We start from the raw sequence: 18053 nt of genomic DNA on the forward strand, positions 1-18053 counted from the left end.
CCCTTTTTCTTCCCGCTTTTATTTTTTTTCTCTTTAGCTCTTATCACTCTTTAATACAGTATGTATTTTTCTTTGTTTATTTGTCTCTTTTGCTAGTATGTAAGCCCTATGAATGCAGTGGCTTTTGTGCTTCCACAGCACTTTGACTATTGCTTGCCATGTGGTAGTCTTTTTTAAAATTAAGATAATAATAGAGTCACATGCAATTGTAGAAAATAATGCAGAGAGATTCTTCATACACTATTATCATGTTTCCAGTGGCTGCTGTAACAAATTATTGCCAGCTTGATGGCTTAAACATCAGAAATTTATTCTCTCACTGCTTTGGAGTCCAGAAGTCAGAGATCAAGGCATCAGCAGGATGGCTGTCCCTCTGGAGGGAAGAATTTGCACCTTGCCTCTCACACCTTCTGCTGGTAGCTGCAGTCATTTCTTGGCTTGTGGTCGCATCATTTCAGTCTCTGCCTTCATCTTCATATCACCTTCTCCTCTGTGTCTTATCTCCTTCTGCCTCTCTTATGAGGGCACTTGTGATGACATTCAGAGCCCTCCCAGATAATCCAAGATTATCACTTCATCTAAAAACCCTTCAATTAACCACATCTGTATGGACTTGACATTCAGAGATAATATAAAATAACATTCAAAGATCCCAGGGCTTCAAGCCTGTATCTTTGGGAACCACCATTCAGACCACTGTACTTTGCCCAGTTTCCCCAATGGTAACATTTTGTAAAACCATAACACAGTATCACAAGCAGGATATTGACATTGACATAACCCACTGATTTTATTCAGATCCCCCTGTTTTCCTTGTACATATTTGCTTATATGTGCACTAATTCCATACAGTTTTATCAGGTATATTTTTGTGTACCTACCACCACACTCAAGATACTAAACAATTCTAGCACCAACAAAACCGTGTTGCCCTTTTATGATTTATAATTACATCTACCTCCCTCTCATATAACCCCATACTATATAATGTTGCTTTAAATGCCCTCATATATAGTCTATCTAAAATCAAGATATAATTTACATATTGTACAACACACCATATTAAATGTACACTTCAGGTAGTTTCAGTACATATACAAGGTTGTGTAACCATCACCACTATATAATTCCAGAACATTTTCATTACCAGAGAAAGAAGCCTTGTGCTTGTCAGCGGTCACTCACTATTACCCCCTCTGCTCAGCCAGTAACAACTACTATTCTTCTTGTTTCTATGGATTTGCACATTCCAGACATTTCATGTGAAAGGAATCATATAATGTGTGGCCTCTTGTGGCTGGATTCTTTCATCTAGCATTAGAATGTTTTCAACGTCATCTATATTGCAGTATTAATGAGAACATTTTCATGGCCAGATAATACTCCATTGTGTGGATATACCACCTTTGGTCACCAGTTCAGTGGTTGATGGGTATTTAGGTTATTTACAGTTTTTGATTTTTATGAATAGTGCTGTTAAGAACATTCATGTTTAAGTTTTTATGTGGACATGTTTTCAGTTCTCTTGGGTTTATAGTATTTAGAAGTAGAATTGCTGGGTTGGTCTGTTAACTCTGTGTTTAACTTTTTGAAGAACTGCCAAAGTGTTTTCCATAGCAGCTGCACTATTTTACATCCCTGCCAGCAAGAAATGTTCTTGATTTCTTCACATTCTAACACTAGATATTTTCCTTTTTTCTTTTTAAAATGTAAGTAACCTATTGTGTGTGAAGTAATAGCTCATTGTGATTTGATTTGCATTTCCAAGTGACTAATGATGTTGAGCATTTTTGTGTGCTTACTGACCGTATATGTATATGTACATGTACTTTTGTATATGTGTATGTTTATGTATAGGTATATATGTCTTCTCTGAAGAAATGTCTGCTCAGATTCTTTTATATTTTAATTGAGTGGTTGTTGAACTGTAAGAGTTTCTTTATATTCTGGAAACTAGATTGCATTTCCTCTTACTTGTGTTTCGCCTTAGCTTTTTTGATAGTGTTTTCTGATTAAGTCTAATTTATCTTTATGTTTGGTTGGTTGAGCTTTTGGTGTCACATATAAGAAAGCATTATCTACTCCAAGGCCATGAAGATTTATACCTATATTTTCTTCTAGCTGAGTTATAGTTTTATCATCTAAATTCAGGTCTTTGATCCATTTTGATTAATTTTTGTATACGAAGAAAGGTTGGGTCCAAATTTATTCTTTTGCATGTTCATATCTAGTCCCAGCCCCATTTGTGGAAAAGACTATTTTCCCCCATTGAAGGATCTCAGTACCATTTTCCCCATCAGTTGAGTTTCTTTCTGGACTCTCAGTTCTGTTCTATTGTTCTGTATGTCCATCCTTATGCCGATAACACAGTTTTGTTTACGGTAGCTTTGCAGTAAGTTTTGAAATCAGGAATTGTGAGTCCTCTTTTTTCTTCTTTTTCAAGATTGTTTAGGTGTTCTCTGAGACACTTGAATTTCCATATGAATTATTTAGGATCAGTTTGTCAATTTCTGCAAAAAAGACAGCAGGGACTTTGATAGGGATTGTATTGAATCTGTGGATCAACTTGGAAATTATTGCCATGTAAACAATATTAAATCTCTCAGTCTATGAAAACAGATGTCTTTCCATTTATTTAGGTCTTTAATTTATTTAAATGATGTTTTGTAGTTCTCAGTATATGTATTCTTTTCTTAATTTTATTCCAAGTATTTTATTATTTTGGGTACTGTTATAAATGTTTTAATTTCATTTTTGGATTGTGTATTGCTAATATATAAAAATACAACTAGTTTTTGTTTATTGACTTTGTATTATGCAACCTTACCAAACTTGTAGATTATCTAATAGTTGTTTTGTGGATTCATTAGGGTTTCTACAGGTAGTTTTACTTCTCTCTTTCTGATCTGCATGCTTTTTGTTTCTTTTTCTTGCCTTTGCTAAAACCTTGAGTGCATTGTCAAATAGAAGTGCAAGTGTTGGGTGGAGGTGGACAGAGTGGGGCAAGTGGAGGACATCTATAATGATGTTGATGGTAACAGAACAAAGAAGAAGAATATGTTGTTTGCTATTATTGGATTGAGTGTTCTAGAGATGTCTTTTAGGGCTAGTAAGCTATAATGTTGTTCAAGTCTTCTTCTTCCTTGCTGATCCTCTGTCTGTTTGGTATCCATTATAGAGAGTTGGATATTAAAATAAGTATTATTATTGAATTGTCTTTTTCTCTCTCTTTTTTTTTTTTGTAGAGACTTTTACTTTTATTGGCCTGTTTGTGGTTGTTGATATAATACCATTTTTTTATGGTTGTTCAAGTACAGTTGTCTCCATTTTCCCCCTTTACTCCCCCCTACCCTAGCCATCCCACCTCCCACCTTTGATCCTTGCCCTTTTTCTCTTTTCAATTCTGTCAGCTTTTGCTTTGTGTATTCACAGACTCTGTTGTTAAGTACTTGCATGTTTACAGTTTTTCTGTCTTTGTGATGTATTAATTAACCCTTTTCTCATGATAAAATTGTCCTTCTTTGTGTTTAGTAAGAATTTTTTCTTTAATTTTTTTATCTCACTATAACTATTCCAGCTCTTCTTTAGTTATTGTTTACATGACATGTCTTTTTTCTGTTTACATTCAACTTAATTGTGTCTCTGACTTCAAAGTGAGCCAGTTATGAACAGCATATGCAGAGTCTGGCACAAATAATGCCCCCTTTTTATTACAGACTTTTTTATTACGAAATCCTAAGCATGTAATTCCGTAATATAACAATATCACACTCAAGTACACCATATGACATTTTAGGTGAAATGTTCAAATTAAAACTATAAGTTATTACAGCCATATTATTACCCTACCAACCACACTCAAGCAGGCATTACTTCTGCCAGGCCCTGTATATGATTGGATTCTATTTTTTATCGATTTTGCCAATCTCTGCTTTTAATTAGAAATATTAATGTGATCTATGCATGTATGTCTATATATGTGGACACATGTGGTAAGGTATATTTATGTAATAAATTAATATTTATTGAATGCATGAATATTTGTTGGATTAAAGAACAAATGGACCATTCTCATGTAGGTTCATAAATTGAAAATGTTAAGTAAAATATTAAAGTACCAAATTCAGTGATGGATATATGTGTTTCAAACAATATATATGAAGCCCAAGTAGAACTGTGAGGGCTCTGAGGATATTTGAACAACATTAGAAAAACATATAATGAGATTTATAACATTTAGACTGAAGAAAATAAACCATATGGTCCCAGCAATGATCAGAAAAAAAATCTTATTTAGCCCTGGCTGGCATAGCTCAGTGGATTGGGCACGGGCTGCAAACCAAAGCATCACAGGTTCGATTCCCAGTCAGGGCACATGCCTGGGTTGCGGGCCACATCCCCAGTGGGGGCCATGTGAGAGGCAACCACACATTGATCTTTCTCTCTCTTTCTCCCTCCCTTCCCCTCTCTAAAAAAATAATAAATAAACAAAATCTTTTTAAAAAACTATATTTTAAAAAAAGAAAAAAATCTTACTTAAATCTATTGCCCATTCAAGATTTTCAGAAACAGTAACAGTAACCAAGAAATGACTCTCAGCAAACTTAAGAGTAGAAATGAACTCCCTTGGCCTGACAAAAAGTGTGTTTAAAAAATAAAACAGCTGTAACTGGTGTGACTCAGTAGATTGAGTGCCAGCCTGCAAACCAAAGGGTCACTGATTCGATAGCCAGTCAGGGCACATGCCTGGGTTGCAGGCCAGACCTTCCATAGGGGGTGCACGAGAGGCAACTGCACATTGGTCTTTCTCTCTTTTACCTTCTCTCCCCCTCTTTAAAAATAAATAAATAAATAAATAAATAAATAAATAAATAAATAAATAAATAAATAAATATAAAATCTTTAAGAAAATGTTGCTGATGTCTGTACTTCATGGAGAACTCCTAGAGGCTTTCTCTTTTATATTAGGAATGAGAAGGGATGCCTGAAAACCTCTCATATTTAGCATTGTACTGGAAGAACTAGAGAGCATCAGAGGAAAAGAAAAAGAATATAAAGTTTTTAAATCAGAAGAGAAAAAGCAATAGTCATCATTTCCTGATTTTCTGATCTACAAAGTCCAAGAGCACTCACTATAAACAAACTTCTTTACAGTTCTACATTTTTCTAAAGAACTTACTTTATTTGTGTCATAAAGACAAATTTTTAAAGAGAAGTGGTATGATAGTCTTATTTTATCCCAAAGCAAATTCTTTTTAGTAACTGCATTTTAAAGACTACTTATCAACTTTTGAATATTTTTTAAAATCAAGCTACATTTTTTTCTCTCTAGGGCAACAGAGACTTCTGATGAAGTGCAGAGTCTGCGACCCCCTAGGTTCTTTAATGAAGATGGAGTTATTCGACCTTACAGGTTAAGGGATGGCACTGGAAATCAAATGTTACAGGTGGGTAAGTTAGGTTAAAATTAATTTAGTCAAGTTAGCTTTATTAAAAGTCACTATAATGCTTTAATATATATTAGATTTTTAAAACTTTCTTATGATTTGCTTAATTCCATTTATAAGTTACTTATATTTAATTAGGTTTTAATGTACATTTATTTACTATGAGATTTTTTTTCTTTTTTACAGGCATCAAAAAATTTGATATGAAAAGAGTTAATGCATGACTTTGCAAGTGAAAGCCAACAGTAGATTTTAGTCTTAAAATTTACAAACTACCTACAGCTGTTTCAGTGTTTTAAATACAAAGAAAAACTTTTGTTTTGGTAACTTCTGTATAGGATTTTTAGTGAATCTGATCTTCTCATAGGTTATTCTTAGTTCTCTGCTGGATTTGGTAGATTTGTTGAAAGCCATTGTGCCTATATTCTCTCATAGTTAGTGGTATTTTGTAGCCAATTAGACCATTTTGTTTTAGGGTGCTTCATTCTCTTTATCAAGCCAGTAGGAGCTTTTATGCCTGTTATAATTCTCATGTCCAATTAGACATGGATAAGGAGAAAAATCAGGACCATTACGATTCGAATTCTTGGGTTCATGTGTTTTCTTTTGAAGGTGCTCAAGTGGCCAAAACCCTCTTTCTGCTTTATGCTTATATAGTCTATTTAAAACCTTGTGGAATTTGATAAGTAGTTCACAAGAAAGCCAACATCTTTTAGTGAGGAAAATTAGCTTTTGGAACAATAGACAGTTTGGTAGTACAATATTATATCTGTTCATATTACTTTCTTACTAGTGAATTGGACTTTTTAAAAATCTGAATTATGGTATAGGTAATATACATCATAATAGGTGATACCATTTTAAAGTAGTTTGTGTGGTTTAGATGTAGAATACTAAATTAAATTATTTTTGAAAACAAGGAATTATTATGTTGTATAGACTTGAAAATATTCAGGGTAATAATATACTGTGGGAATATGACCCTTTATAGCCTTGAGATTTTAAATATTGTCATATTTGAAGTGATAAAGATCAATAAAAGTAATATTTTGCTCACTGCATGCAGAGTATATAATTTTGCATCAAGTGTACTTTCATCTAATGTAGTAAAGCATAACCATTGAATTAATGTGTGATGTTTAGTAAAGTGATTTTACGTTGTATTTAAAATATTTTTTAAGTCATCAACATGATCCCATGTTGAGATGGAAGTGGCAGTCTAGTGGGAGGCTGTGCTCTCTCGGGCATTTGTGCAGGCCTTGCAGTGGCAGTGCGTCATTCTGTGGAAGGGGAATGTTGCAGAACTAACCTGTGCTTCCTACACTTGAAACATACCTTTCTGCTCAGTACTTGCCTTCCCTTTTCAGAACATAACAGGTTACTAACATTTTACTAGACTGAATAGTTATCACATCTTTTAAACAACTAAAAATATTTAAGAAACTGTTTTAATAAACTTAATAGGAAGTAGGGATGAATAAATAAGAGTTTAGAAATATATCATCATTATTAGAAAACAGATTATGTATTAGAATACATAAGAAAACATGAGATAATAGATGTTTCTCATGGTTGATAACTTGATTTTACTGACAAGTAACTATTCTACATCTTCATTAATTGTTTTTTGAAGCTTTAAACTTCGGGATTTAAAAATCATGACATTTGATTGTGTTTAAAAAAAATGTATATTATTTTTACTTGGCCAGTCTTAACATTTATTAGTAAAAGAGCTATTTAAGTGACTGAAAACTCATAATCCTTCTTGGCCATAACTTGTTTTTCAGCAAGAAAATTAAACACAGCATTAGCTGGAATACCTACAGGAATTTACCAGATGCCTTAGCATGTTCGTGGTTAACATTATTCTCTTATAGGTATAAGAATGGGTTGTTGCTTTGGTGTTAACAGTGCTTCTTTGAATCGAAACTCTATTGTACTGTTAATAAAAGCTTTAAAATATATGAATACTGTGGTAAAGAGATGACATAGAAACAGGATTTAAAATCTCATCAGTTTAGATTTAACCATGATACCCTTAGAAAATGTTTAATAGTTTAAAAATGTTTCTCCTTTTATTTTCTAATTTTCTAAAACTAGTGCTCTGTGTTTACTAAATTATATATGCCCCTATATAATAATTAAATATAAAATATGCTTTCATTGTGTAGCTTTCTGTCTAGGAAGTAGCAGATTATTATAGTACTTCCTAGTGGTAAATCAAAGTTTCCTACTAGAGAAATAGAATAATTCTAATATATCCCCAGAATACTTTATTGGTATCACCAGACTATTTTATACATTAAATGTAGCAGCCAGTAGAGTTTCAATCTTAGTCTATTAAGTTATGGAATATTATATCCATAACTAGTGTCCTACTCAGAGCTGAAAAGTCTGCTTCAGAATTATTCTGATTCCTTGAACATTTTATAAGTTTACATGTTTTCCAAGGAATTTGTCATTCTTAACTAATATTGTGCTTCTTTTTCCCTTTGACATGCTTACAGAAAATTCAGGTCTACAGGGAATGGATTATGACTCACAGTAGCAGTAGAGATGATGATGATGATGATGATTAGTCACAACTCAAATGTTAAAATTCACATGTTTGTCATTTTATTTAAAATATTTCATTAACATGTTTTATATGACTGCTACCATAACACTTATATGCCCATTTTTAGTGAATCAAAATACTTTTCCTTTTCAAAATGTTTTCCTACACTATTTCAGAAAGCAAAGTAATTGCATTATTTGAGCACAGAAAAATGTATTTTATATCCAAGGTATTGCATACTATATATTATAGAATTTGTTTGTATATATTTTGTAGTTTTGTAATACAGTTTGTCTTTAAGATTTAAAGTTAAACTTCTTTGTTGATGTTAACTGGCTTTATTTTAAATTATCTGTTATTAGCAAAACTTCATTTTTAATGTTCTTTGTATATGTTTTGGGCTGTCTTGTAATGCCATTGTGTAAAAAAAAAAAAGAAAAAATAATAGCTAGCCAATATTTTATCCTTCTTTAGCATGTTAGAAGTATTTTTGTCAAATTTCTTTTAATAATAATAAACATATATTTTGAAGCAATACAAATTTGTTGTTCTATTCCAAAATCATATAGTTTGGACTATTATAAGAAATATTTATGATTTGTCACAGAAGTGATCATTTATAGTCTGTGAATGAAAAAAAAAGTGTTCTTTTATTTACTTTTTATTTTATTTTTGTACATGATATATATCATTCATATAGTAAAACAATGAACAAAGTTAGTTTTATAGTCACTATATTTACTTACTTACATATCCATATGCAATATCCCTATTATAAAATGATACAAATTAATTCAGGACAGAGAATTTTTATAGTAAGTATAGTTTTTCTTGGTAATATTAGAAAAATGTTACCTGTGTTTCTGTGAGCAAATTTTTAGATTTTATGTACTGAACAGTTTTACTTTTTGTAATTTCTACTTACTGAACCTATTCCTGTCACCTTAGTATATCAGAGTACTATTTTTAAAAAGACCTCTAAAAAGTGAGTGACTATTAGTACTATGTTGTTTAATCCCTTTAGACTGCGGTGCTTTTGGATCAACAGAGGAACCTTTGACTTGACTTACATTATGCACTCTGTTAATAATGGACTTACATTAGATTGCATTAAATAATTTCCTTAATTGTTCAACTTTTGACTTAATTGATGCAGCCCATGATTTCTGAATTTCTTCTAATTCTTTTTTAAACTATATTGCATTGATTATGCTATTACAATTGTCCTGACCTTTCTCCCTTTACCCCTACCTACCCAGCACCCTCTACTCCCTCAAGTAATCCCTCCCACCATGGTTCATGTCCATGGGTCATGCATATAAGTTCTTAAGTTTATCAAGATTTTATTTCCGTGGATTACTATTTTCTCTTTCTTAGAAAATGACTGTTTAAAATTGAACTTAAAGAAAGGGAAGCTAAAAAATTATCAGCTCTTGAAATTACTACCTGCCTAGATTTCATTCAAATTAAATAGAAACCAAGGTCGTGTGTACTAAGAAATATGTGAATAACAAATACTTTAATTATTGTTTTCATCAAAGTAATTTTCTTACCTTTTTGGAATAAGCGAATGAATGAAAACAGTGTACATTAAAATAGTCACTACTTGTATCAGAGACAATTTGTCATGCATCCACTGCTTTGTCACCCTCGGCCAAAATCAAAGCCTGCTGGTTCTGTTAGAAGTTATAAAGAATACAGCCTACTGTTAAGTATTATGTATGCTGGAGGAATGTGTTCTTTGGCTTCTTACTTTCCCACTTTGCTAGGTACAAGACCTTTAAAAGAAAACATGCTAAACTACTTATTAAATGAGTTTCCTGTGGTTGGTCTGTGACACTTAACTCTATAGTACAGATTTCATAAAGATCCTTAAGAATTTATCTGGAAAAAGTTCTGGATATTTCATCAGTGACACCATTTTAATGAAAAGAAAATTGGAAGTAGGATTACATTTATTTAAAATGCCTTGAACAATAAAAAGATTTAAAACAACATTGTAGTAACTAATAAACTTTGTTCTTGTGGTCTTAAGCATTCACTACTCTTGTTTTTAGCCCTTAGAAATGAAATACGTTCTTTGATAGTTTAATTGCCCTTTTTCTTTCTGGTCTCTGCCACTGAAAAGTATTCTTTTTAAGCTCCTTTGACCACAGGTATTACTTTTTCAGTTTTTTTTTTAATATTTTGTTCCTTTTTTTTAGAGAAATGTTTGAGACTAAGGATGACATTATCATTTTACATCAGTGTGTTCTTGTTGGAGATTTAAGACCTGGACCAAAAACTCTTGTTACTCCTCATCAAATATGTAGAAAATTAGGTTTTTTTGTTTTACACTGCAGTTTTCTTGATGGAGAAATAGGGCCTGTTCAAAAATACAGTCAAACCTCAGTTCCCAAACTTCCTGGTTCTCAAACAGTTCAATTCTTGACCAAGTTGTTCACAGAAAAAACATCTCAGTTGTCTAACAGTATTTCAGGTCTTGATTCTCTTTCCAACAACCATTTCACTCTGATACCTGCATGAGCAGTCACACACCTCTCCGGCAATTCAGTTCTCAAATTTCTCGAAGAGGTTTCCAGAATGAATTAAGTTCGACAACCAAGGTTCCACTGTATCTTCTTATTCCTCAGCAAATGTACAAAAAAAAGAGTTCAACTTTGGGACTTTAATAAGGTGAACAGATCTTTTGTTTACTAGTGGCTCTGTAAATAATTAAAACTTTAAAATGGAAGTATCCGTTTAACAAGGAAGTCAAGTGAGAAAGCTATGTTTGAAAGAATATGTAATACCATTCCTTTCCATGTCCTTTAACTTTATTTATATTCCAAATTTCTATGTGATCTATGTCTTACATATAGAAAAAAGGGTTTTCCCTAAGGAAAACTAATCACTCATTTTCTATTTTGTTTGTGTCTACTTAACACTTGAGTAACATACTGCAAGCTGGCAGGAAGAAAATTTTACCTGAAATTGTGGATACCCATCACCATAGATAAGTTTGTAAGAGCCTGTAAGTAAAATTAATTAGTGCTCACATCTCAAATAGATAATAAATGTAATAATAGTGCCAGCTTTAATATTCCTTACAGAAAAGGAAGTCAGAATAAATTTCAATTTGTTTATATTTAAAATAATCAGGAATTTATAGATTTTATTTTTTGAAATAGTTCAAAACACTTATCATTGATGCAGTGTTGAGTGTTGATTTTATGACATGTCACTAAAATTTGCAGGTGGAGCCTCGTTGATTTGTGACTGGGACATCGGTGGTCAGCATGACATACATGCTGCTGGATTTACATCCAAAGGCCACACACACTGCAGAAGCATAGCTGCTATAGTAGCAGCTGCTGTACTCTTTGTCTGATTTAAGCCCTGTGGTGACATGTTGCATCACACTTTTCTGTATTGATGAGAGGACTAGAGACCACCATTCCAAATTTTATTTGAGTACATTTTCTCTACTGCCCCTCCAATCCTCTGTTTTTTATTTTATATATTTAATTGCAAACTTATAATTTATCATACTCCAAAAATATTGAAGGTCCTGTGGAGTCTAAATAAGATACACAGATTATTCATTGATATCAAGTAATACTTATGATGGATGTATAAAAAGAATGTCAATTTATTTTTCAGTTACAGTTTACGTTCAGTATTCATTTCTGTTAGTTTTAGGTGTGCAGTATAGTGGTCGGACAATCATATACTTTACAAAGTGTTCCCCTCGATGTTTCCAGGACCCACCTGGTACCACACATAGTTATTATAATGTTAATGACTATATTCCCTGTGCTGTACTTTACATCCCTGCAACTGTTTTGTAACTGCCAGTATGTACTTCTTAACTTTCACTTTTTTCCCTGTTCCCCAACCCCCTTCCCTGCTGGCAGCCATAATTCTGTTCTCTTTATGAGTCAGTTTTTATTTTGTCGGCTCATTTGTTTTGTTCTTTAGATTCCACATGTAAGTGAAATAATATGGTATGTATCTTTCTCTGACTGACTTACTTCACTTAGCATAACACCCTATAGGTTCATCCATATTGTTACAAATGGTAAAATTTCATTCTTATTTTTTATATAGCTGAGTAATATTTTATTGTATGTTTACACCAAAACTTTTTTGATACACTCGTCTGTTGATGGGCACTTGGGTTGCTTCCATACCTTGGCTATTGTAAATAATTCTGCAATAAACATAGGGATACATATATAAAAGAATGTCAGTATTATTTGTTATTCTATCCCTGTACCTTTTACATGGAGATACATGGAGACCGATTAAAAATATTTAGATAATTTTTTATTTCAGTGAATGAATGAGTTCATAAAGTACAGTGAGTACAAGTAGTACTAGACAAAACATGGAAGGCATGAAATCAAAGAAAAATAAAATACATGATTTTAAATAGGTCTGTGTTAGGGAGGAAATTAGAATAATTTATGATTATCATATAGAGGGGTTCATGGGTTTTTTGTTTTAATGTGGTAGACCATTTTCATGTCCATAATTATTTCTCAATCAGTGTGATGAATTTATTTAGCAGTTACTTCATATTGACACACACACACACACACACACACACACACATATATATATATATAGCAACAGTGTACTTCCAATATCATTTTAAATAAATATTTAATAATTTTATAAAATTTGTTTTTAATGTAACCCTTATTGTGTGTGTGTGTGTGTGTGTGTGTATATATTCTGAGCAGTGAAATGGTAACAGAGACATCTACAAAATTGTATTATGCCATTCCTCTGTATCTTAGATATGGCCACATATTTGAACATTCAGAATACTAAAATCATTATTTGTGTTTAAAAACAGTCAGAGATTAAGCTAAGTATATTCTTCTTAATTAGACATGTTTGTTTTTGTACCATAGTAACTTATCAATAACCTGTTAACTACATATGTCTGCAAAGATTTTCTGAATATATTCTGTAAAATGTGAGGTTTCTATTAAGTTAAAATTTACTGACTCATACTTCCATGGACAAAGCTAAATTCCTGTTATGAATGAGTTAGCTACTATTCTCAATCTACAATTTTAGGATTTTATAGGAGGCATGAACATTTTCAAAAATTAAAGTAGATTATGTTCTACATTGTTAAAGAAATATATACTCTGAAAATTTATTTTTTTCTCCACCATTGATGATGTATTTCCTTTTTAAATTATTTATTTATGTGATTTTGATCCAAATATATAAATGTCTGTTATATATTTTATTGTGAATTTTTATAAACAAAATTATTAACTTGTAAAGATTTTTAAAATGACCTATTTATAGATTCATCTCCAACATGGAAAGCCTGATTTTTATTTCCAGAATGGACAAATAGCCAACAAAACCTTTTCTATTTTTATAGCTGATTTTTCTTACAGAAGATTTTTCATTTTTGATTGAACATATTTCTACCTTTTGATTCCATGTGTTTTAAAAAATTTTCTATGCCTTAAAATGTGTGTGTGTGTGTGACCCTTGTCTTCTTCCTTCATTGTATACGAGTATTGATAGCTGGGTTGTCCAGTGGAGGTAGTATATTCTTATCCATTTTAGGTATTTTTAAATTCTATCTATGTTTTTGAATCTCTTACTTCTCTTACAAAGATATCATAGTGCCATGATGTAAGTTTTTGTAGAAGGGAGGCTGTTTTCGTTGTTGTGTATTTCTTTTCTTTCAGAAATGACAGATGTTTATAATTAGCTTCAAACACTGCCTTAATTGCAATCGGACGATAACTGCCTTCACCCGCGTGGTCTTTCCCTTTACTTCTGGAGGAGAATTACAGCTGTCTGGAGAAAGGGCTTCCCATAGGCAGTCAGATCACCAGAGTAGTGACGCAACTCTTCCTGGCTTCATCTGAAATTTTGAGTAAGTGCACAAGAATTAGGAGACAAAGGCTTATTGGATTTCACTCTTCATTTTGGAACTCTTCCTCTCCAGAAGCATACTTCTGAATGGGATGACAAAAGTGAAGAGAGCCAAATTCTATTTTCCAGACAATTAGAGTTCTTAGCATCTCAGATAAAGCAGATCAAATGGAAATGGAGATTACTTATCAGGCTTGGATAAAATTACTATACCTCATTTATTAGTTTAGCTGAAATACCCTGGAGAATCTTTAGCACATCATTTTCAAAAGCTCATACTTTTGAATATTTAGTAATAGGTCACATTAACTTTATTTTGTCCTGATAGACTGATTCACCCTGCTTAGAATCCTCCAGTGTTCCATTAAAATCCTTTTCTACATAACACTTTAAAATTACTTTTTTTTTTTTGAGGTAATGGTTCCATTTACGGAAGGTTGCAGTTTTCTCTGTCTCAAGTGTAAAATGAAATTTTTAATTCTTTTTTTAAATTAGTAACTCGAATGAGATTAATTTCACTCCTAATTCTTTTCCAAAAGTTTGTCATCATTGCATTCCTTAAATATATTAAGGAAGGATAAATACTATTAAAATAGAAAAGTTAGTACATTTAACTTCAAAAGAAATCCTGAAATGTTAAGCTCAAGGAGATTCAACTTGAGTCTTCCTTTCTTCATGCTGAAGCTGTACCAATGGAGCTAAAACTCTGCAGTCAGTATTAGTTTTGAGGATCTTTAGCCTTTATTTAGCTAACGGTGCTAAATTGTAACGTGGGACTCAACCCATGACTTCTCTACTGATGTGTTAAAACTTTGCCTTATAACTTCCTCTGGTTGCTTTGGAAACACTAAAATTCTCAGCAGAAGTTGAGTTTAGTAAAACTAAATCGGATTTTTATAACAGTACTACCATAGTGTTGTTAGAAGACTTTAGTGTAAGTATGAAAAGTCTATTGTATTTATTGGCCAAATGTCCTATGAAACTTCATTTTCATACACAATTAGATTGCAGGCCTCTTTCATTCATCTAAAAACAAAATGTAATATAATTGGTGAAAGGAAGCACCTTGTATACTTTTGTCAGTTAAGAGTCTTTAGTTATAAATTCAAATGAATTGCTATTCTACTGTAGTTACTATTGACGATGACACTAACGAACTTAGTGCCAATTTTTCAGTGAAACCTTGAAGAACCCTATAAGAAGCAATGTGGAGAAATATACATTTAGATGTTTTGTGGTACTTTGGGTCTAGGTAGTTGTTTTAGTTAGAAATTTCATGAGGCTGCAGTGTTGGAATACAAGTATGGGTGACTGGATATTTCATGTAAAGTTAACCTTTCTGGAAAAAAAATTGCCAGGCTAGTTTGAATTTTAAAATTTCCAAAAGAGTAAATGTATAATTATATATGTAAAATTGAATTTTTCCTGGATGATTTGGTAGCATAGTTTATGTGAATACAAAGAAAAACTGTAATGTCACATATTTATTTTTTTACAAGTATTCGTTAAACTCCTATTAGTTATGTATTAGACACTCTGCTGGATCTTAAGGTTATAGCCCTGAAGAGAGTAGTCAAGATTGCTGCTCATCTCATGAGATTAGAATAATAATGAACTTTATTGTTCCGGTGATTGGGAATAAAACACATTCCCTGTTAGAGTCCAGTCCTTTAATGTTGGATCTTCACAGTCTCATTCCCAGTTGTTGGTACATGTGAGGCTCTGAAGAACTGTGGGAATCCAAAGCCACATAAGATATGCCCAATTTTCCAAAGAGATAGTGATCCCCAGGTATTACATGAAAATGAAGCGTTGCAAGAGACATGAGACAGCTTGTGGGATATCTGAACTCATGTTCCAGTGAGTTATAAAAATGGGATCCCAATGCATCTACTGGAATATATACAGTTCTTCTATGCTCATCCTGACAGTAAAATTGACCGAGATGTAGCAGTACCCTGTTCCTCAGGGCCTGGATTCTGGAACCAAGTAAATGAGTTCAATGCCAACCTTTCCTTTTATTAGCTATATAATCTTCTATTATGCTTGTCTGACCTCAGTTTTCAGACTGTAGAACAGAGGTAATTACAGCACTTAACAGTACCTTGATGTTGAGATATATAACACCAAGAGTACCTTAGTGGTTTTGCAGAGATTAAAACAAGTGATGTATATGATTATTAATACAATGCCTATTAAGAACCTGTTGTTATATTTTTGTTATTCCAGATGAATACCAGTTGATGCTAACTCTTGATCATCATTAAATAATTCTGTATTCCTCATTTGTTTCTTCTTCACAAGGATAAAAGCATCATTCAATCTTACCCTTCTTTTTTCTTTGTAGATTAATAGAATAGTTTCGTTAAAATACCAGGATAATTTTCACACACTAGTGTAGAGCAGTAGAAACAATAAAACCTCAGTTATTTGGACTGCTCTGAATTATATAGTATTTTATAAATGTTGTTTTCAAGTATATATGGTATTATGGGTTATAAATGTTACTCATAGATGTTCTGCTGGAAATGTGTTAGAGAGAGTCTTATAAACTACTCATTTACATTATTATTTCTAACCAACCTCTCTGGTCCTTTTTCTAGAATATGTTAGGTAGGTTAATTACTGGTCTGTTGTTGTCAATGCACATATTGTCATGAATATAATACTCTCCTTTCTCTAGACTGCTGTAGATGAACCAGTTGATGACAGTTCACCTTTCTTAAGAAATAGTTTATTTTATCTGATTTTATGTCACAGGGTTATTCCGAGCTTTCCTGCACCCTCTAAACAGTGGCATAGTTTATAGTTTGGCTGACAAATGAAATAGCTCATTAGTGTGGGCAGAGACAAGGTGTGGGGGATTAGTTAAGGGCTAATTCCTCTTCAGATTTGGTAACAGTCAATAAGATTTGTTTGTTTTTTAACCAACTTGCCTCACAGAATAAGTTAAATATCCCTTTTTTGCTCTTGTTTACATTTATTCTATTATATATATGAAATCATTGAGCTTTAAGGTAAGGTAATGAATTTCTGCTGTCACCGATCATGAATCTTGGTTGAATGCCTATTTTTCCTGGTGGTAACATTCTCAAAGTTTTTCATATTTGAAGTGAATTAGTAAAACATTTTTTCCCATAACTTTTAATCATATAACTAAAGAAGTTATACTTACTGATTACATTTTTCTAAAGATAGGATTGTTTTGAACAAGTTGTCTATGTCTTAAATAATTAAGAAATGGTAGCATTTACTATTTTCATTTATAATTGCCTGCCTGAATTTTGATGGTTTTTCTTACTTGATAGCATTCTTACTTTATCTTGCATCTTGATGAATTTCCCTTTCCTTTTATTCCCCACAATCTTTTAGAAAATTATTATTAATCAAATTTTGTTTTTAGACAAACTGTGTGTTGTTACCCTTTATCCAATTATCTTAACTGTATTTTCAACTAATATTAGCACTTTAAAATAAGCCCTTCATATCTGCTGATTCCACCAACCACATACTGAATTGAATCCAAGATGTCAAACCCCCCAGATATGGGTGGCCAACTAGGGGACTTGAGTATTGCCAAATTTTGGTATTGGGGCTGGGAGGAGAGGGTGTCCTGGAACTAATTCCCTGTGGATACTGAGAAACAGCTGGATATTGTTTGGGATTTAAAGCCTTCTGTGGTACTGATTTGTTCCTAATTTCTGTCTATTCATATTTTGTTTTTTCCCAGAAATATTTTTGTCGTAGAACTTTGCTACTTCATAGCAGTCGTGTGATTTGAGAGTTAGCAGTGTTTTCTGCACAATAGTTTCTAGCATGTGTTCTCTTTCTAAAGCATTGGGGCATATCTCACAGCAAATACGGGTATTAGTAAAGGGTAACCCTGACACCAGTGTCATTCAGGTTCCCACTCTCTGTGTGTTTCTAAGTTTGTGATAAATTGTGTTTGGGTTTATTTATATCTAATAATTAAGGTTTGCATACTTACTTTTCCTAATGCAAAAGGGGTCCTTTTACTAATAACCATACATTTGTTATCTACAGATTCTGACAGTTAAATGTAGTGAATGCAGTTATTTTTGTGTTCCTGTTTACATATTTAAGGAAGTTCTTAAAAACGATAGGTAATTCATATGTACTTTTTGTGAATAAGG

The 18053-nt window shown here is 32.4% G+C and overlaps 1 protein-coding gene across 3 annotated transcripts in view; it reads left to right on the top strand.

Moving 5' to 3' along the window:
- Nucleotides 1-18053, top strand: part of VPS13A (vacuolar protein sorting 13 homolog A) — a 208293-nt gene that overhangs the window by 174400 nt on the left and 15840 nt on the right. The window contains exons 68-69 of one of the 3 annotated variants that reach the window (XM_045840536.1): nt 5333-5447; nt 7955-8530. In XM_045840536.1, the coding sequence (XP_045696492.1) occupies nt 5333-5447; nt 7955-8026 (187 nt within the window). In that variant the 3' untranslated portion in view covers nt 8027-8530. The other 2 variants (XM_045840537.1, XM_045840535.1) reach the window with 2 other exon arrangements.

Source organism: Phyllostomus hastatus, unplaced genomic scaffold, assembly GCF_019186645.2.
Source record: "Phyllostomus hastatus isolate PE091 unplaced genomic scaffold, TTU_PhHast_1.1 phas_contig_34, whole genome shotgun sequence".
NCBI lineage: Eukaryota > Metazoa > Chordata > Mammalia > Chiroptera > Phyllostomidae > Phyllostomus > Phyllostomus hastatus.